General features: G+C 46.8%; 1 protein-coding gene across 2 annotated transcripts in view; it reads right to left on the bottom strand.

Moving 5' to 3' along the window:
• Positions 1-24,450, bottom strand: part of LOC137521795 (hemicentin-1-like) — an 81,500-nt gene that overhangs the window by 27,259 nt on the left and 29,791 nt on the right. For both annotated transcript variants that reach the window (XM_068241533.1, XM_068241534.1), the window contains exon 5: positions 7,109-7,384. In XM_068241533.1, coding sequence (XP_068097634.1) covers positions 7,109-7,384 — 276 coding nt within the window. The remainder of the gene's footprint in view (positions 1-7,108; positions 7,385-24,450) is intronic.

The following is a 24,450-nucleotide window of genomic DNA, read 5'->3' as shown; positions in this document are numbered from 1 at the left end:
GTGCCTGCTAGAGACAGACTAGGGACAGCTGCTGCAGACTTTTTCTCCTAGGGAAAGATTAGTTAGGCTCTTGGTCTTGGCTTGCTCCTGGCTGATTGTTATTGCTAAAATAGCACCCCTCAACAGCTCTTTTGAGAGATAATGTTTTCCAGATGTGTGTTTTATTTTTTTGTGTGTTGCTCACTGACACTGACATACAGCCCTATCTGTTGCAACTGGACCTTGGTAATTGTTATTACTGTGCCAGCCAGGCCCTGCCTAATTATCTATACTGGGACACCTACCTATGCCTACCTAACTACTGGGGCACCTACTTACCTATACGGGGACACCTACCTACCTATACTAGGGGACCTACCTATGCCTACCTACCTATACTGGGACTCCTACCTATGCCTAGCTAACTACTGAGGCACCTACCTATGCCTACCTACCTATACTGGGTCTCCTACCTATGCCTACCTACCTATACTGGGACAACTACCTATGCCTAGCTAACTACTGGGACACCTACCTATGCCTACCTACCTATACTGGGTCTCTTACCTATACCTAGCTAACTACTGGGACATCTACCTATGCCTACCTACCTATACTGGGTCTCCTACCTATGTCTAGCTAACTACTGAGGCACCTACCTATGCCTACCTACCTATACTGGGACTCCTACCTATGCCTAGCTAACTACTGGGACACCTACCTATGCCTGCCTACCTATACTGGGTCTCCTACCTATGCCTAGCTAACTACTGGGTCTCCTACCTATGTCTAGCTAACTACTGAGGCACCTACCTATGCCTACATACCTATACTGGGACTCCTACCTATGCCTAGCTAACTACTGGGACACCTACCTATGCCTACCTACCTATACTGGGACTCCTACCTATGCCTACCTACCTATACTGGGACTCCTACCTATGCCTACCTACCTATACTGGGACTCCTACCTATGCCTAGCTAACTACTAGGACACCTACCTATGCCTACCTACATACAAGAAGGTAATAAGGTCGTTGCTTCATTGTGGACAGACCAAATTTAATCAGCTGGACAGTCACTGTTCTATCATTGAGCTACCACAGCCCAGCGACCATATGGGCTGGAAAACCGCCACGGCCTACACTCTCGCCACAGTGCGCACCAGTCCAGCATGGCCGTCAATACGCAAACAGCTGTCTGCAGTGCGTTACACAGTGAGCTTGGTATGTCAGAGAGAAGCAGTACTCTAATTACACTCCCTGATTGATGTATACACATGCAAGATGTTTGAAAGCACTTTAGGCCTGTCATTTAGCATTCAATGTAATTTCTGCCCTTAAAACGCTGCTTTGCGTCACATCCAGATTTTTCCCCGGGACTTTTGGCGTGTATCCCACTCCGCCATGCCCCCCTCCAGGTGTTAGACCCCTTGAATCATGTTTTCCATCACTTTTGTGGCCAGCATACATTTTTCTATTTTTCAAAGTTCGCCTCCCCATTGAAGTCTATTGCGGTTCGCGACATCTCTACATATAACCATATAACCAATTGGTTTTCTTTCCTGTTTTTTGAGAGTTTCCATCAAAGGTGTTGCCAGTTCTCATTTCCTTAAAGGACCTCTTTCATGAAAATCTTACAATTTTAAATACACATAAACATATAGAAAAATAAGAAGTATGTTTCTTCCAAAGTAAAATGAGCCAGAAATTACTTTTCTCCTATGTTGCTGTCACGTACAGTAAGTAGCCCATCTTCTCATAGGGGGTTCTCAGGGTTTTCTTTATTTTTAACAGCACAGCACTTAGTGAATGGCTGTTACTCCGTCCAACTGCCAGAAAAGTGTACGGTGAGCAGGGAGGCTGGGCAGCATCTTTGTAAACTTGGACTTGCCCAAAATCTGTCGGTAATGTCAGATTTATGCTACTTACCGTAAGTGACAGCAACATGGGAGAGAAATTCCAACTATAAAACACTTTCCTAGCAGAACATGGCTTCTGAGAGCAAGAAAGAGATAAAAAGGGTCAATAGTTCATAAATTGTAACTCTAGCATACTTCAATGAATGTGTCATTGAGCAAAAACAATAAAACAGTTAAAACTTAAAAAGTTGATTTAAACATAAAATAAAACTGTGGAATATCTTAAAAAGTGATTTTTAGGAGAACGAAGATAGATACAAATTATGTATTTCATTGGTTTATTTTCGCCTTGGTTGTCCTTTAAGTTACTAAAGCTGGGAGAGACTAAAAGAGAGCCTGTGTGATCCAGAAAACCCAGGCTATAATTATTTGCTGCTAAGTGAGGAAATGCTGCAACCATCAATTGAGTCATATCAGAACGAAGCAAGGAATGCCACTTGTAGCAGCAGCATGCAGAGCAGAACGATCTTGCTGTAATAAACCATGCCTGGATATATTATAAAACATTTTGCACTCCAGGTCAGGAGTGTAATTTGACTATCCCCCCCCCCTCCCATTGCAGTTTGATGTGGCTTGCGGCTGTGCAGTCTATTTTCCTGTGGCACCCATTTCTGCAGGTCACATGACATACAGAGAGGGGAGCAGCAGGGAGATACTGTGCAGTCAGTCAAGATGAGAGGAGTGAGAAGGATGTCCTGAGCCGCTGACACTGCGCTCTACACTTGCACAGACAGGACCAGGCCCCCTTATGTCCCGCCTCCCGAACCAGGGCCGCCATCAGAAATTTTGGGGCTCCTCACATATCATCAAGCCTAGGCCCCCCCTCCCTGGGCCCACCCACTGGTTGCTGTACCCGCCCATTAGCCACCCCACCCCCGTGTCCATATGCGAACTGCACTTCGGCGAAAAATGTGCATGGCTCCGACACTGAAGAAAGCGGCATGCACAGTGTGATGTGGCAAAAAGTGGGCGTGATCATGACATATTGTGGGTGGAGCCAAATACTAGCAAAATACAGGTAGTCCCCGGTTAACAAATGAGATAGGGACTTGCAGGTCTGTTCTTATCCTTTATCCATTCTCATTTGTCCCCCTCTTTTCTTCCTGTGCCTCTTTTGTCCCGCTCTTTCTCACCTCAGTTTGTGCCTCTTTTGTGTCCCTGTGTGTGACCTCATGTTACCGTCTCATCTCTTTTCTCCCTGTGCCTTTTTTGTCCTCCTCTGTTCCCCCTGTGCCTCTTTTACCGCCCCCCCCCCCCCCCCATGTTACCTCTTGTCCCCTTCTGTCTCAGCTTGTCCCCCTGCCCTAGCCAGGTATAGGTGCCCCCAGTATAGGTATCCAGGCATAGGTGCTCCCAGCATAGGTAACCAGGTATAGCTTTCCCCAGTATACTGTAAGTAGCGAGCTATAGGTGGTGCCCCAGTATAGGTAGCCTGGTATAGCTGGTGCCCCAGTATAGGTATTCAACTATAGGTGGTGCCCCGGTATAGGTAGCCCGGTAAAGTTGGCCCCAGTATAGGTAGCCTGGTATGGGTGGTGCACCAGTATAGGTTAGCCAGGTACAGGTGCCCCCAGTATAGGTAGCAAGCTATAGGCACCCCAGTATAAGTAGCCAAATATAGCTGGTTAGCTGGTGCCCCAATATAGGTAGCCAGGTACAGGAGGTGCCTCAGTAAAGATAGCCAAGTATAGGTGGTGCCCCAGTATAGGTAGCCAGCAGTGGCGGCTCCAGGAAATTTTTTTAGGGGGTGCTATGCAGGTGCTGGACCAATTTCCGGGGGAGCTGACGACCTGCGGCGCGCGAAGCGCGCCGCGCCAAAAATGGGTGTGGCCACAACCTGCGGCGCGCGAAGCGCGCCGCGGCGAAAAAATGGGCGTGGTCATGACCGGATGAGGGCGGGGCTAACTGTAATTTAAAGTGAACCCAGGGTGAGAGTGATATGGTGGCTGCCATATTTATTTCCTTTTAAACAATACTAGTTGCCTGGCAGCCCTGCTGATCTATTTGGCTGTAGTAGTGAACTGAATTACACCAGAAACAAGCCATGCAGCTAATCTTGTCAGTTCTGACAATATTGTCAGAAACCCCTGACCTGCTGCATGCTTGTTCAGGGTCTATGGTTGAAAGAATAAGAGGCAGAGGACCAGCACGGCAGCCAGGCAACTGGTATTGCTTAAAGGGAGATAAATATGGCAGCCTCAATATTATTCTCACCTCGGGTTCCCTTTAAAAGTGCAACGCAAAGACAGAGGGCCCAAGTTTTGGTGACCCTTTTCCCTGAAAATTCACATAATTGTGCAGGTTTTCTCAAGAAAATACACGTAATGTGAGCAGATTTTAACAAAAAACACGTCCAATGACCCCAATATGCACAATCGTTATCAGATATGGCCCCAATATGCACAATCGTTATCAGATATGGCCCCAATATGCACAATCGTTATCAGATATGGCCCCAATATGCACAATCGTTATCAGATATAGCCCCAATATGCACAATCGGTAGCAGATATGACCCCAATATGCACAATCGTTAGCAGATATGACCCCAATATGCACAATCGTTATCAGATATGGCCCCAATATGCACAATCGTTATCAGATATGGCCCCAATATGCACAATCGGTAGCAGATATGGTCCCAATATGCACAATCGGTAGCAGATATGGTCCCAATATGCACAATCGGTAGCAGATATGGTCCCAATATGCACAATCGGTGGCAGATATGGTCCCAATATGCACAATCGGTGGCAGATATGGTCCCAATATGCACAATCGGTGGCAGATATGGTCCCAATATGCACAATCGGTGGCAGATATGGTCCCAATATGCACAATCGGTGGCAGATATGGTCCCAATATGCACAATCGGTGGCAGATATGGTCCCAATATGCACAATCGGTGGCAGATATGGTCCCAATATGCACAATCGGTGGCAGATATGGTCCCAATATGCACAATCGGTGGCAGATATGGTCCCAATATGCACAATCGGTGGCAGATATGGTCCCAATATGCACAATCGGTGGCAGATATGGCCCCAATATGCACAATCGGTAGCAGATATGGCCCCAATATGCACAATCGGTAGCAGATATGACCCCAATATGCACAATCGGTAGCAGATATGACCCCAATATGCACAATCGGTAGCAGATATGACCCCAATATGCACAATCGGTAGCAGATATGACCCCAATATGCACAATCGGTAGCAGATATGACCCCAATATGCACAATCGGTAGCAGATATGACCCCAATATGCACAATCGGTAGCAGAAATGACCCCAATATGCACAATCGGTAGCAGAAATGACCCCAATATGCACAATCGGTAGCAGAAATGACCCCAATATGCACAATCGGTAGCAGAAATGACCCCAACATGCACAATCGGTAGCAGATATCGCCCCAATATGCACAATCCGTAGCAGATATGACCCCAATATGCACAATCCGTAGCAGATATGACCCCAATATGCACAATCCGTGGCAGATATGACCCCAATATGCACAATCCGTGGCAGATATGACCCCAATATGCACAATCCGTGGCAGATATGACCCCAATATGCACAATCCGTGGCAGATATGACCCCAATATGCACAATCCGTGGCAGATATGACCCCAATATGCACAATCCGTAGCAGATATGACCCCAATATGCACAATCCGCATCACCTGAAAAAGAAAAGAAAAACCCATTTACTCACCTACAGCCAGAAGACCTTCTTTCCCGACCTCCCGTCCCGAGTCCCGACCTCATTGTGGCGCGCAGCGCCCGCGCGCCCACGATCCTCTTCCTTCCCGACGTCACGACGAGACTTCCTGCCTGCATGCAGAGAGCAGGGCTACGGGAAAATGGCCGCCCGAAGTCTGCAGAACAGGGCTCCGGGCGGCCATCTTACCGTAGCCCTGCCTGCTGCTCCGTGCTGCCGGTGTGTGAACTGACTTGGCGTCTTTTAGACGCCTGAAGTCAGTTCACTCCAGGGGGTGCTTTGGGGGTGCTTGGACAATTCTAGGGGGTGCTCGAGCACCCCCAAGCACCCCCCTGGCGCCGCCACTGGTAGCCAGGTATAGGTGGTGCCCTAGTTAGGTAGCTAGGTATAGGAGGTTCCAGCCCCAGTATAGGTAGCCAGGTATAGGTGGTGCCCTAGTATAGGTAGCTAGGTATAGGAGGTTCCAGCCCCAGTATAGGTAGCCAGGTATAGGTGGTGCCCTAGTATAGGTAGCTAGGTATAGGTGGCTTCTGCCCCAGCATAGGTAGCCAGGTATAGGTGGTGGCCCAGTATAGGTAGCCTGTAGCCAGATATAGGTGGTGCCCCAGTATAGAAAGTCCGCTGTAGCGGGCTCACTCATCTGCTCCCCACGTTCAAGCGCTGATGTCACTCTTTCAGTGCTGGAACGCGGTGTGCTGGTTAGTGAGCCACAGGCCCGCAGCCAGAACATGCGACCCTTCCAGCGCTTTGGGAAGGGGACCCAGGGCCCCCAGAAGCCCTGGGCCCCTCACTGCAGTGTCAGTTTCCCCCCCCCCCCCCCCCCTGATGGCTGTCCTGTCCCGAGCACTTGCAGTCTAGCGAAGGAGACTTGGGCGCAGCCGACATCACCATAGACCGTGATAGGAATTACAGCTATACCGGTGTACAGAGAGTAACTTCAGTGCCATCAGAACCTCCCCCTTTCTTAACGAAGGGGGTTGTGGGAGCTGTTGTTAGGACCAGTGATGAGCAAAAATGCCAATATTCTTTTTGCCTTCATTTTCGCGTAAGTTATGTTAAATTAGATTCTTGAGCGAAAACGCCATTGAAAATGCATTTCATTTTTGCCGTAAAAATATAGATTTTTCACGTTTTTCGCATTAAAAATCTTTACAGTAAAAATATAATTTTTCCGTATTACTGTGCTTTGCGTGGTAAAATAAAGGTTTTTTTGCATTTTCTCGAAATTGAAAATAGCATTTTCCATTCGGAAATACATTTGGCGAAAACTCGTAATCTCCCCATACTTCACGTCGTCACAATGGCATGACTGCTGTTACGCGAAACATACAACAACCCTCGCTACGATTTGATATGACCAGGGTCAGGTTTAAAAGCTTCCCCTGCCAATGCCTGGAAGGATCCAGTACTGGTTTGTTGAATCACTCAGGTACAAGGTACACTCAAGGTACAGTAAATGGCAGTTCATATACAGTCTTATTACTGTAGACAGTGAGCAGATGGAAGCCGACGCCCCAGTAGGCGGGGTTGGAGATGTTGCAGCTGTAGTTCCCGCTGAGTGCCCTGATTGGCCGGTTGATCAGGAGAGTGAGATTCCCATTGGTTAGAGTGTAGGCGCTGCTGTTCAAAGGCATCCCATCCTTCAGCCATGTCACGGCTTCGATGTTGGCATTGGAGGTGTTACAGGTCAGGGTCACAGCTGGGTTTTCCTCTGACGCTATCTGGGGTGACTGCGTCACTGTGATGCTATCCACCGGGTCTGCAAAATAAAAGGGAGACTGTGACAACTGAAGCAAGTTTGCTAATATCCATATAATCAATTAGTTTTTTTTCCTGTTTTTTGAGAGTTTCCATCAAAGGTGTTGCCAGTTCTCATTTCCTTAAAGGACCTCTTTCATGAAAATCTTACAATTTTAAATACATGTAAACATATACAAAAATAAGAAGTATGTTTCTTCCAAAGTAAAATGAGCCAGAAATTACTTTTCTCCTATGTTGCTGCCACGTACAGTAAGTAGCCCATCTTCTTATATGGGGTACTCAGGGTTTTCTTTATTTTTAAAAGCTCTTAGTAAATGGCTGTTACTCCGTCCAACTGCCAGAAAAGTGTACGGGGAGCAGGGAGGCTGGCCAGCATCTTTGTATAAATCTTTTTGTATAATTCTTTTAAAGGGATTGTCTTTATAAAGAATAAAGGCCATGCTGAGAATCCCCTATGGAGAGTGTGTGTGGGGGGCATTGTTGGAGGTGTGGTTTGAGCATGATTAGGGCGTGGCAGGGGGAGTGGTTTAAGTGCCCCTCTTTTTTATCTCAAAAAGTTGGGAGGTGTGGAAACACCTGATCTGCTGCAGGCTTGTTCAGGGTCTATGGCTGAAAGTATTAGAGGCAGAGGGTCGGAAGGATAGCCAGGCAACTGGCTTAAAGAGACACTGAACGAAAAACAAATTATGATATTATGATTTGTATGTGTAGTACAGCTAAGAAATTAAACATTAAGATCAGATACATCAGTCTAATTGTTTCCAGTACAGGAAGAGTTAAGAAACTCCAGTTGTTATCTCTATACAAAAAAGCCATTAATCTCTACGACTTTCAAAGTCGTGGAGAGGGCTGTTATCTGACTTTTATTATCTCAACTGTTCCTTAAAGAGACACTGAAGCGAAAAAAAAATGATGATATTATGATTTGTATGTGTAGTACAGCTAAGAAAAAAAACATTAAGATCAGATACATCAGTCTAATTGTTTCCAGTACAGGAAGAGTTGAGAAACGCCAGTTGTTATCTCTATGCAAAAAAGCTATTAAGCTCTCCGACTAAGTTAGTCGTGGAGAGGGCTGTTATCTGACTTTATTATCTCAACTGTAATTGAACTGTTTACTTTTCCTCTGCTAGAGGAGAGGTCATTAGTTCACAGACTGCTCTGAAAGACTCATTTTGAATGCTGAGTGTTGTGTAATCTGCACATATTATAGAATGATGCAATGTTAGAAAAAACACTATATACCTGAAAATAAAAATATGAGAATATTTTCTTTGCTGCTAATCATCTAGTAATTATTCATAGTACACAACCAATTCATTATATCATATATATTTTTTTCGCTTCAGTGTCTCTTTAACTATTTACTTTTCCTCTGCTAGAGGAGAGGTCATTAGGTCACAGACTGCTCTGAAAGAATCATTTTGAATGCTGAGTGTTGTGTAATCTGCACATATTATAGAGTGATGCAATGTTAGAAAAAACACTATATACCTGAAAATAAAAATATGAGAATATTTTCTTTGCTGCTAATCTTCTAGTAATTATTCATAGTACACAACCAATTCATTATATCATATATTTTTTTTCGCTTCAGTGTTACTTTAAAAGGAAATAAATATGGCAGCCTCCATATCCCTCTCGCTTCAGTTATCCTTTAAGAGAGAGCCAAGCATGACAGGCTCTGTTCTTTTTACTTCATGTACTCTTTAACAACCAGATTACTAAATATAAATTAGCATAGATTTTATTTTTAGTATGGACTGTTTGAGCTAAGCCTCTTCTAATATCCCACCAGTTCTGGGTCAGCATCATCTCTCTGGATACTCAGTGGCCTTATTGCTGTTAGATTCTTCTTCTTGTTGTTCCATTCTGGGTTTAGTTGGTAGGTGTAAGTACATTAACATTTCAAACACCTTTCTGTGGAGCCTAATCTGCTTACCCCCTGCAGACACCCATTTCTTGTCTAGACTCTTTGAGAAATGACATCAAATAAAGTTCTGTGATTCAGGATCCGTTTAGATGTGCACTTAAAAAAAAGTTTGCAGACAGTTAGCTGACAAGGCGCCCCGCGGGATGTTCTCAGCTAAAGAGTCTCTGGGGATGCCTTGTCTTCTGCTGTTTCCTGAGGTGAAATATAACTTCACCGAGTGTGTGCGCAGTAAAAGAGGGACGCTGGGCTCCTTCAAAGCCTACAGTATATACACAAAGAAGACAAATTGGTCGTCAGTCACCAAATACTTATGTTTGGTCAGCAGCAGAGAGAATATACAGTAGGTGTATGGCTGTACTTGCCAACGATCCCTCACACCCAGGCTACCACTTCTTCAGCCGCCTCCTCCTCTCGGGCCGGAGGTATCATTTCATCTTCCCCAGGACTAGAAGGCATAGGAACAGCTTCTTCCCCTTAGCTGTCAACTTTCTGAACTCCCTGTACTCTCTTCACTCCCCTTCTCAACCCCCCCCCCCCCTTTCTTCTGCTCCACCCCTTCATTATAACTAGCAGGTGGGTCTTTAGTTGACATCTCCAACACTAACCTCTGCAAAGTCTTTATTGGTCCGGTTGATGATTGGAGGAATGGCCACACCTTCCCTCCTTTCCCAGAATGCAGTGCAGCAAGGGCAATCAGGAATTTCACAGTGCAGATCTCAGCATATCTACATTAAATGTCTATAAACATGACTAAGCATATCTAAATTCAGGAATTAAGGTTTTGTTCTTTTTTGGGGGGAACTGTATGCTATGATTGCTAGAGTAATGGAAGCGGTTAGTTTAGAGCACATTTAGTTAACCACTTGACGACCGCAGTGTTAACCCCCCTAACGACCAGGCTCATTTTTGCTGTACTGGGCTGTGCAGGCTTTTCAGCCTCCTGCACAACCCAGCTATGGAGCCCAGCGATCGGACTCTCTTCCTTTTTTTTTTGTCCCTAAGGGGACATGCCGCCGGAGGGGTCCGATCGCTCTGGCCGTTTCTGGTTTTTTTTTTGCCCAGCCTCTATGAGTCTCTCTCTCCCTCCCTCCCCTTTCCTCCCCTTCCCTCCTCCCCTCCGTAATCTTTATGGAACAGGACAGCGATCCGTCCTGTTCCGCCTCTCATAGGGGAATTCGAGCAAATGTGTAACGAACATCTATGAAAAGCTGAAAGTCTTTACTTACTTGTTTGTTGTCTTCCTTTGCCCTAGAGCAGGGGTGTCAAACTCAAATACAAAGTGGGCCGAAATTGTACGCTGGGACCCAGTCACGGACCAACCTCAATATCTACTGGCCACCTCCCTCCCTTATAAAGTTCCCTCCAACCCCTATACAGTTCCCTGGTGTCTAGAGGTCCTCCTCCTGGGGCTTTGCTAGGGTGGGCTGGGGGCTTTGCTTTGCTTGTCTGGGGCCCTGGGGCTTTACGTTGCTGGGGGCTTTGCAGGGATGGACTGGGGCCCGGGGGCTTTGCTTTGCTAGCCCATATCCTCATGGGGGATTCTCAGGGTTTTCTTTGTTTTCAAAAACATTTTTTGAATGACAGTTGCTAAGTCTAACTGCCAAAATAGATGGCTGGTATTTTACTATTTTGGCAGTTAGACCAAACAACTGTCATTCAAGAAATGAGATGGACCGGTCCAAAACCTGTAGGTTCTGTCGGATTTTAACTGCATACACTTTTTGCTATAGTGGTCCTTTAAATAAAGACAGAAATTGGTGTGATGCAGGGGTACAAAGAACACTCATGCAGAAGGATTAAACATTTCAGGACATAATGAAAGCAGTCCAGGAATAACAGGCTTTTGGATTTCAATCTAGCCAGGTGGAAAGGAATACTGTCTTATTTGTGAGATTGCAAACACCTGATACTGTAATTGGAAAAAAGCAAAACTAAACTAGTAATACAGTACTGCCAGAGTGCACCACCTTGTGGACATGATATGTATCTGCAATAAAGGGCTCCAAATAGGTCTGTTACTTAATTTTTGGTTACCGGATTACTTGTTCAGTTGTAAGGTGCTTAAAAATTATTTTCGAGGTAAGATGATAAATTATCTCTCAGGAGAAAACTCAGGAGAAAAATAGTTTATCTTATGAATTAGTTCACCTTATAGTTAAGGAGAATAATTAGTAAGGTGAGATAATTCAAGAGGAAAGCTTTGTGTCCACGCATGAGGAGGTGGAACGTTGTAGTTCACAGAAAGTAGTAAGATAGTACTGTCATTTACTGAGTTAGCTATCAGTTAAAGCAAAAAAAAAAAGTGAAACTTTTCTTTTTTACTCAGTTAAAGAGAACCAGAGATGAAGCAACCTCATGTATTTTACCTTATAAATCAGTGGGAACATGACAGTAAACACCTAATCTGCTCTTTGTTACATTGTTCTCTGTTTAATTTGCCTGTTATCACCTCTAAGATAAGAATCCCGACTAAGCAGTCGGTCTGGCTTTGCTACAGAATAATTATAGCTGAGACTGTGTTCTTTGCTGTCTTCAAGTCCAAGCCTGCCCCCTGCTGGCTTTGCTCAGGAATCATTATAGCTGAGTCATTATAGCAAAGCCAGAATCAATGCTCAGTCCGGGATTCTTATCTCAGCTAGATAACAGACACTTTTAGCAGTGAGGATGGAACAGAGAGCATGGTAAATGTTTTCTCTAATGTTCCCACTGATTTCTATGGTAAAATACACAAGGGTGCTTCGTCTCTGGTTCACTTTAAGGTTTCCTTTAAAGGGCGCTGCAACATCCAAAAATAAGAAATTGTTAAAAATAGTGCCTCAAAAATATGTGTAAGACCCTTTTCTTCTAAAATATGCTTCCCAATTTCTTTTCACACCTGGTCTGTGTCTGCGTGCCTTTGTCTGACTGCAGGAACTGACTGTGCAGTGCCAGAGGTATTGTGAGATTATTATTTTTTTTTAAGCTACAATAAAAATCTTATCGCAGCATGCAAATAACAGGAAGCTTCCCATTTCAGATAAGATAAGGATACTATTGATCAAAAGGTAATTGAATACCCCTCCCCTCCTTGAAGAGTTTACACAGTAAGTAAGTCTGTTGTATAGGTGATGTTTGCTGTGGGAGGGGCTGTAAGCTCTGGCAGTAGGAAGAGAAAATGAACACTGAGCTGGGTTAAAAAAAAGGGGGCAGGGGGGCGGAGCCTGACATGGACCTGTGAGGACATGCTCTCCTCGAGCTCCGGGCAACACGATAGCTAAACCCTAGATATGAGCAAGCGGAACGACTCCCAATTCACACCTTGAGACCAACAAACCGAAGGGGAACCGAAAGAGCACCAAGCAGACCCCAAACACAGCCGCTGGAGCCGCTACAAACCTGGTCACCAACTATTTCTCCGGCCCAGTCCTACGCAGTACAACTACCAAGATGGCCGACCAGACTGACGTGGTGGGGCCCGCCCGCGAAAACTTACCAGCCCCGAGCAAGATACCTACCAAAAGCCTTGATGATATCTGGGCTTTCTTGCCAGTCTTCCTACGAAGCAGGATATGGACTCACAGACTGATCGTATCCTTACCGCCACGAGAACGGAGATAGCGGCACTTAGAGAGGAGGTGGCGGGCGTGGCGGACAGAGTTACTGAGCTGGAAACCGATGTGCAGCAGCTGCGTAAAGAAATGAAAGACTTGAAAGCAGCCGCAGAAAGACAAGCCACCCTCAACAACACTTATCGCTCCTCCATGGAAGACCTACAAAATAGAGGCCGCCGAAACAACATACGGCTGAAAGGCCTCCCGGAAGCCACCCGCAGTGAGGACCTACAAGATACAGTACAGGCCATCTTTGACAAAGTTCTGGGGCAAGTGCACACTCCTCCAATCCGCCTTGACAGGGTACACCGGGCCCTTAAACCAGCACCAAAAGGTGCCGCACCACCCCGTGATGTGATCTGCAGGGTGCATCATTTTCCCATCAAAGAAGCCATCATGGCAGCGGCACGACGACACGGAGCGGTGGAGTTTGATGGAGCCCAGGTAACCTTGTACCAGGACCTCGCTCCATTCACCCTAGCGCAGAGATGGGCCCTGAAGCCGCTACAACAGACCCTCCAAGATGAAGGTGCGACCTACAAGTGGGGTTTTCCCTTTAACTTGCAAGCAAAACTAGGAAATCGGTCCGCCACCCTTCGTACGCCAGCGGACACCACCACCTTTTGTAATGCACTGGGGATAGACACTGTAGACCTGCCCGACTGGAAGCCAGACTCTCTGTTTACAAACCCACCACAAAAGCAACGGAAGAATACTTAACGCCTTAAGAACTTGTATTTCTCACCACTTTCTTACGCTCCCGGATAGAGGTATGCGTATAGCATAAGTTATGCTTGTCACTCCAACCTAAGCCACATGTACTTTACGCCTTTTTCACCATCTCCATCGGCTCTACGTGACCTATAATTTGAGCGGCACTGCTCTTTGTTTGTTCTTTTTCCCACCAAAGAGCATACTGTTAATATTGTTCTCTTAAAGCGTTTCACACATGCGGACCCTCTGTACCATTATAGGGCTATATGCGTGGTGTTTATCTTGCTTAGAACTATAAGTTAAATGTTATCATTTAAACTGCAGCTTATGCTCCTCCTTATATATCTTTAATGTTGAAATGCATATGTCTACATCTACACGATTATACCCTCATGTTGTGAAATAGCCACCTATCTTTCCTTGTGACATATACACTAAGACTAGCCTTTAAAGTGCCCACACAACATATGCATACAACGTGAGCTATGCTTATTACTCTAGCCTGGACCACATATATACTCTACGCCTTTTACCATTCCCATCTGCTTTATGTGGCGTACGGCCTGAATGGCATCACTCCCTGTTTCTTACCAAGGAGCGCACTGTTGATATTGCTACCTTAACATATATTATATATTCGGACCCCTTGACCCGTTACAGGGCTATACGCATAGTGTCCATTTTGTTAAGAATCATAAGCTAACTGTTATGGTTTAATTTGCAGCTTTTATTCCTCCTTATATATCTTTAATGTTGGATCCACATATGTGCATTTACACGAATATACCCCCATACTGTGAAATAACCACTTCTCACTCCAAGTGGCATATACATCAAGGCTAACCTTTAAAGGGCCCACACAACGCCCCATAGAGTTACACTAAAATGAGCTTGCTATTACTGACACGCTCTTTTCCCTTCCTCAGCTCCCTTTGCTAAACCAACTCAGCACATACCGCTAAAATTTTGCATGCCCGGGGCTCCGGAGTGCGCCTTATTGTAGTCGTGTTATCTCCCTCCCTACCCATGAAGGCCGTGCAGGACTAGTTATGATTACATACATGTTAGCACGTAAGACAGGGATGGTCCCCTGTATATTACTCTTACTATTACTTTATCTATCATTTCACACTCTTTTCTTCCCTATCTCCCTCTTTGGCCATCTATTCTCCTCCTCAGACGACCCCGTCGGGCTCACTAGGTCCCCACTCATAAGCAACCTATTGCTTATTAATGATGCTTAAAATACAGACCCTCAACGCGAAGGGACTCAACATCCCCGAAAAGCGTAGGGCTCTTCTGAGGCATCTACACAGACAAAAAATCCAAATCGTTTTTCTCCAAGAGACACACTTTAAAGGAGACTCCTTCCCAAAACTGACAGATAAGCACTTTAAACAGGCTTATTTTAGCAACTCACCAGACACAAAATCCAAAGGTGTAGCTATCCTGATATCCAAGGATGTTGACTTTACACTCTTACAGGAACACAAAGATACCGCAGGCCGTCTCCTCTTCATAAAAGGCACCTATCTCTCCAGGAATATTACCTTAGGCACCTATTATGCCCCCAATAACGGACAACCGGCCTTTCTGCTCAGGGCCCTCGAAGCCCTTGATACATTCGCGGAAGGAAGTCTAATCTTAGGGGGAGACCTGAACATGGCACTTGACCCCTCAATTGACTCCTCCACCGGTAGGAGCTCCCTGTCCAGAAAGGCACTGTCTAAACGCAAAAAAGTTCTAGCCCAGCGCCAATTAATAGACATTTGGAGAACACAACATCCAAACGATCGTGATTACACGTTCTACTCCCATGCACACGAATCGTATACGCGGATAGACCACCTTTTTCTTTCTCAGAATTTGCTTTCCGGGCAACTACAATCAGACATAGGTCCAATGATACTTTCTGACCACTCCCCGGTCACTCTGGAGATTGGCATTAGACCCAAACATCATCTTCCCAGGCAGTGGAGGTTGAACACTTCTTTACTGCAGGAAAATTAGTTCAAGCAATCTATATCCACCGCATTATCCTCCTATTTTCAGCTGAACTCTACCGAGGAGACTCCCTCCCCCACTGTCTGGGAAGCACATAAATGTGTAATTCGCGGTAAGATGATACAGGAAGCCACTGCTAGGCATAAGCAAAGACAGGCAGAAATACAAAACAGCATAAAAATCATTGCCCGACTTGAAGCCCAGCATAAACTCTCACTCTCAGCGAGGGACCAGGAAGCCCTCAGATTAGAAAGAGAAAAGCTGTGTAAACTTCTCTTCCATAAAGAAAAACTTATAGCCACTAGGTGTAATTATTATTATTATTATTATTTATTGTATTTATAAAGCGCCAACATGTTACGCAGCGCTGCACAATAGATAAATGGGTTAACATACAGGTAGAACATACGGAAACTCACAACAAAACAAGATCATGCAAATGATTTGATAACAATACAGTATCATAGGTCAAAATAGAGACTGTTCGAGTCTACAAGAGGGGTGGTTGCGAGTAAGATTGCATAATCAAGCTGGATACGTTAGGGAGGAGGGCCCTGCCAGAGGCTTACAATCTAAAGGGTGGGGTGGAGACAATAGGTGCGTCTTTTGAGAGGGGGTCTAACAGAACATATTATGGTGCTGGTGTAGGGGGGTATGCGAGCGTGAAGAGGTGAGTCTTGAGAGCTTGTTTGAAGGAATTAAAGGTGGGGGCGAGTCTGACGGCTGGTGGGAGAGAGTTCCAGAGAGTAGGGGCGGCCCTGGTGAAGTCCTGCAATCGTGCGTGTGACTGAGTTATGCGTGATGCGACTAGGCGCAGGTCATTGGAGGATCGGAGGGGGCGGGCTGGTATGTGCCTGTGGACCAGATCAGAGATGTAGGTTGGGCAGGTCTTGTGCACTGATTTGTAGGCAAAGCACAGGATTTTGAAATTGATCCTAAAGCTGATGGGGAGCCAGTGTAGTGCTTTACAGAGCGGAGTTGTAGAGGCGCTGCGGTGAGAAGAATGTATCAGTCTGGCTGCCGCATTCATTACCAATTTAAGTGGGTCAGTACGGTTAGAGGGGAGGCCAGATAAAAGAGAATTGCAGTAGTCTAGGCGGGAGATGACAAGGGCGTGGATAAGGAGTTTAGTGGTGTCAGGGGACAGGTAGGAGCGGATCTTGGAGATGTTGCGGAGGTGGAAGTTGCAGGATCTGGCAATACCTTGGATGTGGGCGGTAAAGGAAAGTTCAGAGTCCAGAGTAACGCCTAGACAGCGGGCTTGGGAGGTAGGGTGGATTATAGTATTTTCAATAGTGACGTGCAGATCTGGGAGGGGTGCAGCTGTGCGGGGTGGGAATATTAGAAGCTCAGTCTTGTCCAAATTAAGCTTCAGGTACCTGGCAGCCATCCAGGAGGAAATGGATGTGAGGCAGGCAGAGACTTTGTCCATGGTAGAGGAGGAGAGGTCTGGGGTGTGGAGATATATCTGGGTGTCGTCGGCATACAGGTGGTAATTGAAGCCCATGGAGGAGATGATTTTGCCAATTGAGGCAGTATAGAGTGAGAACAGTAGGGGTCCTAGGACTAGGTGTAATAGAGCATTCTACGAATTCGGAAACAAGTGCAGCAGAATGCTGGCAAAAGCACTCAGAGAGAAACAGGCGCTCCCTAACGTGGCTTGCATCCTGGATGAGACGGGTTCCAAAACAGTGCGCTCTGAAAACATCGCAAAGGTTTTCAGGGACTTTTATGAGTCTCTGTATAATCTCCCTGACTCTACATCACGCTCTCCCTTAGATTAAAAAATTAACCACATTAAAACATACAACCAAGAGTTGGGACTACCTTCTTTACCTGAACAAATCACATCAGACCTAGAACAACCTATCACTGAACTAGAAATTAGACAAGCTATAAAAGAATCTGCTTCAGGCAAAGCACCGGGTCCAGACGGCCTCCCCCTGGAATATTATAAATCCTTTAAGGACATTCTGATCCCACATTTGCTTAAATCCCTCAATGCCCTGATTGAAGGAGATGGTGACACCCCTCAATTACCCAGAGATATGCTTGCAGCCCAGATAGCGGTCATACCAAAGCCTGGGAAAGACGCCACCTTGTGTTCAAATTACCGCCCCATCTCCTTACTGAATACGGACCTTAAATTGTTTGCTAAGGTTCTAGCTAACAGACTGTCTCCCCATATAAATTCTATAGTACACCCTGATCAGGCTGGTTTTATCCCTTGCCGGGAGGCGAGAGACAACACCATAAGGACTATTAACCTTATCCAATGGGCGCATAAATCACACACCCCCCTTCTACTTCTGTCAACAGATGCAGAAAAAGCATTTGACAGAGTAGACTGGAAATTCTTGGAATCCACCCTCCAACAGATAGGGTTGGGCCCTCACATGCTTAAATGGATTATGGCCTTATATTCTGCACCCACAGCGCAAGTCCGAGTTAATGGTGTTGTCTCCTCCTCCTTTCGCATCGCCAATGGCACTAGACAGGGCTGTCCGCTCTCCCCTCTTATTTTTGCCCTATCCCTGGAACCCTTTTTACGCCTGGTCCGCAAAAACCCAGACATCACTAGCCCCAAACTTCCCACATCTGAACACAAGGTGGCGGCTTATGTGGACGATCTCTTATTCTATATAACTAATCCCCATATTTCATTACCAATATTAGAACTGGAACTAGAAAGATACCGTTTACTTTCAAACTTTAAGGTAAACCCTGAGAAACGCCAAGCAATGGGGATCTCAATGTCAGCTGAACTCAATGCACTCATTAAGCAGAATTTCCCCTATAAATGGCACAGCCAAGCTATCACCTATCTAGGTATCCGTATTCCATCCCTGCTAAACAGCTTATATAGCATTAACTTTTCTCCTCTGATTAAAACTCTAGAAAAAGATCTTCTTAGGTGGGACAAACCCCATTTTACATGGCTGGGACAAATAAACATTCTCAAAATGAATGTTCTGCCACGTCTCCTATACCTCTACCAAACTATCCCAATTATCCTTCCATCTGAACATTTTAAACAGCTAAGAAAGATGTTTGCCCGTTTCATCTGGAGATGTAAGCCACCGCGAATTAGACTTGCTGCACTTGTCCTGCCAAAAGCTATGGGAGGTCTCGCTGTACCTGACTTCAGAAAATACTATCTGGCGGCATCACTGGTTCAGCTGGTAGACTGGCACAGACACTCCACCCAAAAGAGATGGGTTCTCCTCGAACAGGACCTTGTGGGTTCAGCTCTGACATCACACTCATGGGCATCTAGACAAATCTCCAATGACTACATATCAATAAACGCCACACTTACCGCCCTATCAAAGATCCGACACCTGCCTGAAATATCTCCTTGGCCTACCCCACTGGTCCCTGTACTAGACAACCCTATCTTCCCACTGGGATGCTCTTCCCAAGCCTATATTAGCTGGAGAATGGGAGAAACCTTGCGCGCCCGAGACTTCATTTCCAATAAAATATGGAAATCAACAAACCAACTGCGTGAACAACGCTCATGCCCTTTCTTAGATGTATGGAGTCACATACAATTTATCCATTTTCTTGAATCCTTGGGTAAGAAGGATCAACTGTCTCGCCCTCTAACACAATTTGAATCCCTTTGCATGACATCCGGCACAACCAAAAAAACACTCTCCTGTATTTATCACGGGTCAGTTAAAAATCGCGCACAGCGCCAGGGGGATAAAAAAGGCGCCCCATAGACTTACATTATATAACGCTATTTAGCGTTATAAGTGTTAAAAAATGGCGCAGGTAGTGTGCCTTACACTTATAACGCTAAATAGCGTTATAAGTGTTCAAAGATGCAGCGGGGGTCGGGGAGGAGAGAGGCAGCGGGACACTGGAGGGCATAGGCATCGGGGGAGGATGTGCAGAAGCATACGTTACCTTGTCCTGGGCCGCCGATCGCTCCTTCCCTCCGCTCCTTCACTTCTTCCATTCGTTTACTGTAGTCCTGCAGCCGGCCAATCACCATGTGGCTTCAGTCTCCGCATGGTGATTGGCCGGCTGCAGGACTACAGCAAACAAATAGAAGGAGCGGAGGGAAGGAGCGATCGCCGGCCCAGGACAAGGTAACGTATGCCTCTGCACATATCCACTGCCTATGCCCTCTAGTGTCCCGCTGCCTCTCTCCCCCAGCCCCCGCTGCCTACACTAGCAGCCCCTGCTGCCTATGCCCGCTAGTGTCCCGCTGCATCTCTCCCCCAGCCCCGCTGCCTACACTAGCAGCCCCTGCTGCCTATGCCCGCTAGTGTCCCGCTGCATCTCTCCCCCAGCCCCGCTGCCTACACTAGCAGCCCCCGCTGCCTATACTACTGACCCCAGCCCTCTGCATGTTTTTCATGGCGCACCGCTCTGCAATCTGTAGCATAAAACGAAATTTACCGTTTTATTGTATTTACATTAAACCGGTAAATAGCGTTTTATGATACATTTATCGGCAGAACGGTGCGCCATTTTTCTCCCTGCGCCATTTTCAGATGGACCCATTTATCAGCTGTTGGTCTCTGATACCACCTGGTCAGAGGAGCTTAAGCAGAAATGGGAGCAAGACCTCCAGACACAGTTCACAGAGGAGCGATGGCAGAAGATACTGATTCTTAACCAAACTGCTTCAGTCTCCTCCAGAGTGAAAGAGACCAACTACAAGATCCTCTCCAGGTGGTATCTCACTCCAAACAGATTACATAAAATATATCCACAAGCTAACCCTCATTGCTGGAGATGCAATAAAGCAAATGGCACCTTGCTCCACATTTTCTGGGAATGTGAAAATATACAACCCTTCTGGCAGCAGGTCCAGAGACACATTAAAACTCTTACTGATGGAGAACCCTCCTCAGATCCCTCCTACTATCCTCCATAACACACCTAAACCCTTCAAGCAATTCAAACGCTCTCTATCCAAACATTTAATCCAAGCAGCTAGAATCATTATTGCAAGAAACTGGAAATCAACAGCAACACCTTCGATCCTGGAATGGATCAATGAGATTAAACATATCTATCAAATGGAATCCCTCACACATAGTATTCATAATAGAGAGGAGATTTTCTCTAACACATGGATCCACTGGAACATCTTTTTAGAATCAGATGAATATAAATTACTACTACAAAACACCCCTGCTTAAAACTCTTGGCTGAGTAATGATACTGAGCAAACTCAGAGCTCTTCCCTTCGGGTTGGGTCTTAACTAGTGTTGGGCGAACATCTAGATGTTCGGGTTCGGGCCGAACAGGCCGAACATGGCCGCGATGTTCGGGTGTTCGACCCGAACTCCGAACATAATGGAAGTCAATGGGGACCCGAACTTTTGTGGTTTGTAAAGCCTCCTTACATGCTACATACCCCAAATTTACAGGGTATGTGCACCTTGGGAGTGGGTACAAGAGGAAAAAAAAATTAGCAAAAAGAGCTTATAGTTTTTGAGAAAATCGATTTTAAAGTTTCAAAGGGAAAACTGTCTTTTAAATGCGGGAAATGTCTGTTTTCTTTGCACAGGTAACATGTTTTTTGTCGGCATGCAGTCATAAATGTAATACATATAAGAGGTTCCAGGAAAAGGGACCGGTAACGCTAACCCAGCAGCAGCACACGTGATGGAACAGGAGGAGGGTGGCGCAGGAGGAGAAGAAGGCCACGCTTTGTGAGACACAACAACCCCGGCCTTGCATGAGGGCAAGATGCGTGCGGATAGCAGGCTTTGTACCGCCATGCAGTCATAAATGTAATAAAGATAAGTGGTTCAATAAACAGGGACCACGCGGCAACGCTAACCCAGCAGCAGCAGACGTGATGGAACAGGAGGAGGCGCAGGAGGAGAAGGCCACGCTTTGTGAGACACAACAACCCAGGCCTTGCATGAGGGCAAGAAGCGTGCGGATAGCATGCTTTGTACCGCCATGCAGTCATAAATGTAATAAAGATAAGTGGTTCAATAAACAGGGACCACGCGGCAACGCTAACCCAGCAGCAGCAGACGTGATGGAACAGGAGCAGGCGCAGGAGGAGAAGGCCACGCTTTGTGAGACACAACAACCCAGGCCTTGCATGAGGGCAAGAAGCGTGCGGATAGCATGCTTTGTACCGCCATGCAGTCATAAATGTAATAAAGATAAGTGGTTCAATAAACAGGGACCACGCGGCAACGCTAACCCAGCAGCAGCAGACGTGATGGAACAGGAGGAGGCGCAGGAGGAGAAGGCCACGCTTTGTGAGACACAACAACCCAGGCCTTGCATGAGGGCAAGAAGCGTGCGGATAGCAGGCTTTGTACCGCCATGCAGTCATAAATGTAATAAAGATAAGTGGTTCAATAAACAGGGACCACGCGGCAACGCTAACCCAGCAGCAGCAGACGTGATGGAACAGGAGGAGGCGCAGGAGGAGAAGGCCACGCTTTGTGAGACACAACAACCCAGGCCTTGCATGAGGGCAAGAAGCGTGCGGATAGCATGCTTTGTACCGCCATGCAGTCATAAATGTAATAAAGATAAGTGGTTCAATAAACAGGGACCACGCGGCAACGCTAACCCAGCAGCAGCAGACGTGATGGAACAGGAGCAGGCGCAGGAGGAGAAGGCCACGCTTTGTGAGACACAACAACCCAGGCCTTGCATGTGGACAAAAAGCGTGCGGATATAGCAGCAATGCTTTTTGCCGCCATGCAGTCATAAATGTAATACAGATGAGAGGTTCAATAAACAGGGCCCGGAAACGCAACACCATCCCAGATGTTCATTGGTCATGTTACTTGGTTGGGGTCCTGGAGTGTTGCGTAGTCATTTCCAATCCAGGATTGATTCATTTTAATTTGAGTCAGACGGTCTGCATTTTCTGTAGAGAGGCGGATACGCCGATCTGTGACGATGCCTCCGGCAGCACTGAAACAGCGTTCCGACATAACGCTGGCTGCCGGGCAAGCCAGCACCTCTATTGCGTACATTGCCAGTTCGTGCCAGGTGTCTAGCTTCGATACCCAATAGTTGAAGGGTGCAGATGGATGGTTCGACACAGCTACGCCATCTGACATGTAGTCCTTGACCATCTTCTCCAGGCGATCGGTGTTGGAGGTGGATCTGCACGCTTGCTGTTCAGTGGGCTGCGGCTGCATGGGTGTCAGAAAATTTTCCCACTCCAAGGACACTGCCGATACCATTCCCTTTTGGGTTCTAGCTGCGGCTTGCGTTGTTTGCTGCCCTCCTGGTCGTCCTGGGTTTGCGGAAGTCAGTCTGTCTGCGTACAACTGGCTAGAGGAGGGGGAGGATGTCAATCTCCTCTCTAAAGTCTCCACAAGGGCCTGCTGGTATTCTTCCATTTTGACCTGTCTGACTCTTTCTTCAAGCAGTTTTGGAACATTGTGTTTGTACCGTGGATCCAGAAGGGTATAAACCCAGTAATTGGTGTTGTCCAGAATGCGCACAATGCGTGGGTCACGTTCAATGCAGTCTAGCATGAATTGAGCCATGTGTGCCAGAGTCCTACCAGAATCCTCATCATCCTCTTGTGAGCGTTGTGATAGTTGTTGTGATGCATCATAGTCGTCACCTTCCTCCTGGTCTGCTTCTGCTGACCATTCGCGTTGAATTGTGGAAGTCCAACGTGCACCGCTCTGGCCCTCGTCAGTGGTGGCATGAAATTCCTGCTCCAACTCCAGCTGTTCCTCCTCCTCTTCTTCGTCATAGCTGCTGGGGCCAGCGTTCCCTGAGGCGGATGGCCTGATGTTGGTACCATCACGCTGATCGTTTTCTCCTTCAGATTCCCCCAGTTGCATCATGACAGCTGTTTCCTTGATTTTTAACATCGACCTCTTCAGTAAACACAGCAGTGGTATGGTAATGCTGACTGAAGAGTTGTCACTGCTCACAAGCAACGTGGATTGCTCAAAATTTTGGAGGACTTGGCAGAGGTCCAACATGTTGGCCCAATCGGATCCACAGAAGCTTGGCAGCTGGCCGGATGCGCCTCGGTACTGCGCCGTCATGTACTGGACCACTGCACTCTTCTGCTCGCAAAAGCGGGCTAGCATGTGCAGCGTAGAATTCCAGCGCGTAGGGACATCACACAGCAAGCGATGGTGGGGGAGATTGAAGCGCTCCTGCATCTTGGCGAGTGCCCCCGAAGCAGTACTGGAATTTCTACAATGTTTGGACACTCGACGCACCTTCAACAGCAGATCGGGCACGCCTGGGTATGTCCTCAGGAACCGCTGAACTACTAGGTTCATCACGTGCGCCAGGCAAGGGATGTGTGTCAGCTTAGCCAACCTTAAAGCGCGAATGAGATTACTCCCATTATCACACACAACCATGCCCGGTTTCAGGTCCAGCGGTGCCAGCCACAAATCCGTCTGTTCCTTTATTCCCCTCCAAATTTCCTCCCCTGTGTGCTGCTTATCCCCAAGGCAGATTAGCTTCAGCAACGCTTGCTGACGCATGCCAACAGCTGTGCTGCACTGCTTCCACGATCCTACTGCTGCTGGGTTAGCGTTTCCGGATGAGGTACAGCTTTGAGATGCGTTGGAGGAGAAGGAGTCAGAGAGGTAGGTGCTGCTGTTATCCAGTGGGAGGGACGGCGGTGCAGCTGTTTGTGGCGTGGGCAACACCCGTGCCGTAGCAGGTGAGGAATCGCTGCCAGGCTCCACAAGGTTCACCCAGTGCGCGGTAAGGGAGATGTATCGACCCTGGCCGAACGCACTCGTCCAGGTGTCAGTGGTGAGGTGAACCTTGCAGGCAACGGCATTCTTCAAGCTTCGGGTTATTTTGCTGACCACGTGCTCATGCAACTCAGGC

This window comes from Hyperolius riggenbachi, chromosome 6 (genome assembly GCF_040937935.1).
Source record: "Hyperolius riggenbachi isolate aHypRig1 chromosome 6, aHypRig1.pri, whole genome shotgun sequence".
In the NCBI taxonomy this organism is placed as follows: Eukaryota; Metazoa; Chordata; class Amphibia; order Anura; family Hyperoliidae; genus Hyperolius; species Hyperolius riggenbachi.
Note: the sequence above shows the minus strand (reverse complement) of the source record. Positions and strands in the feature narration are given on the sequence as shown.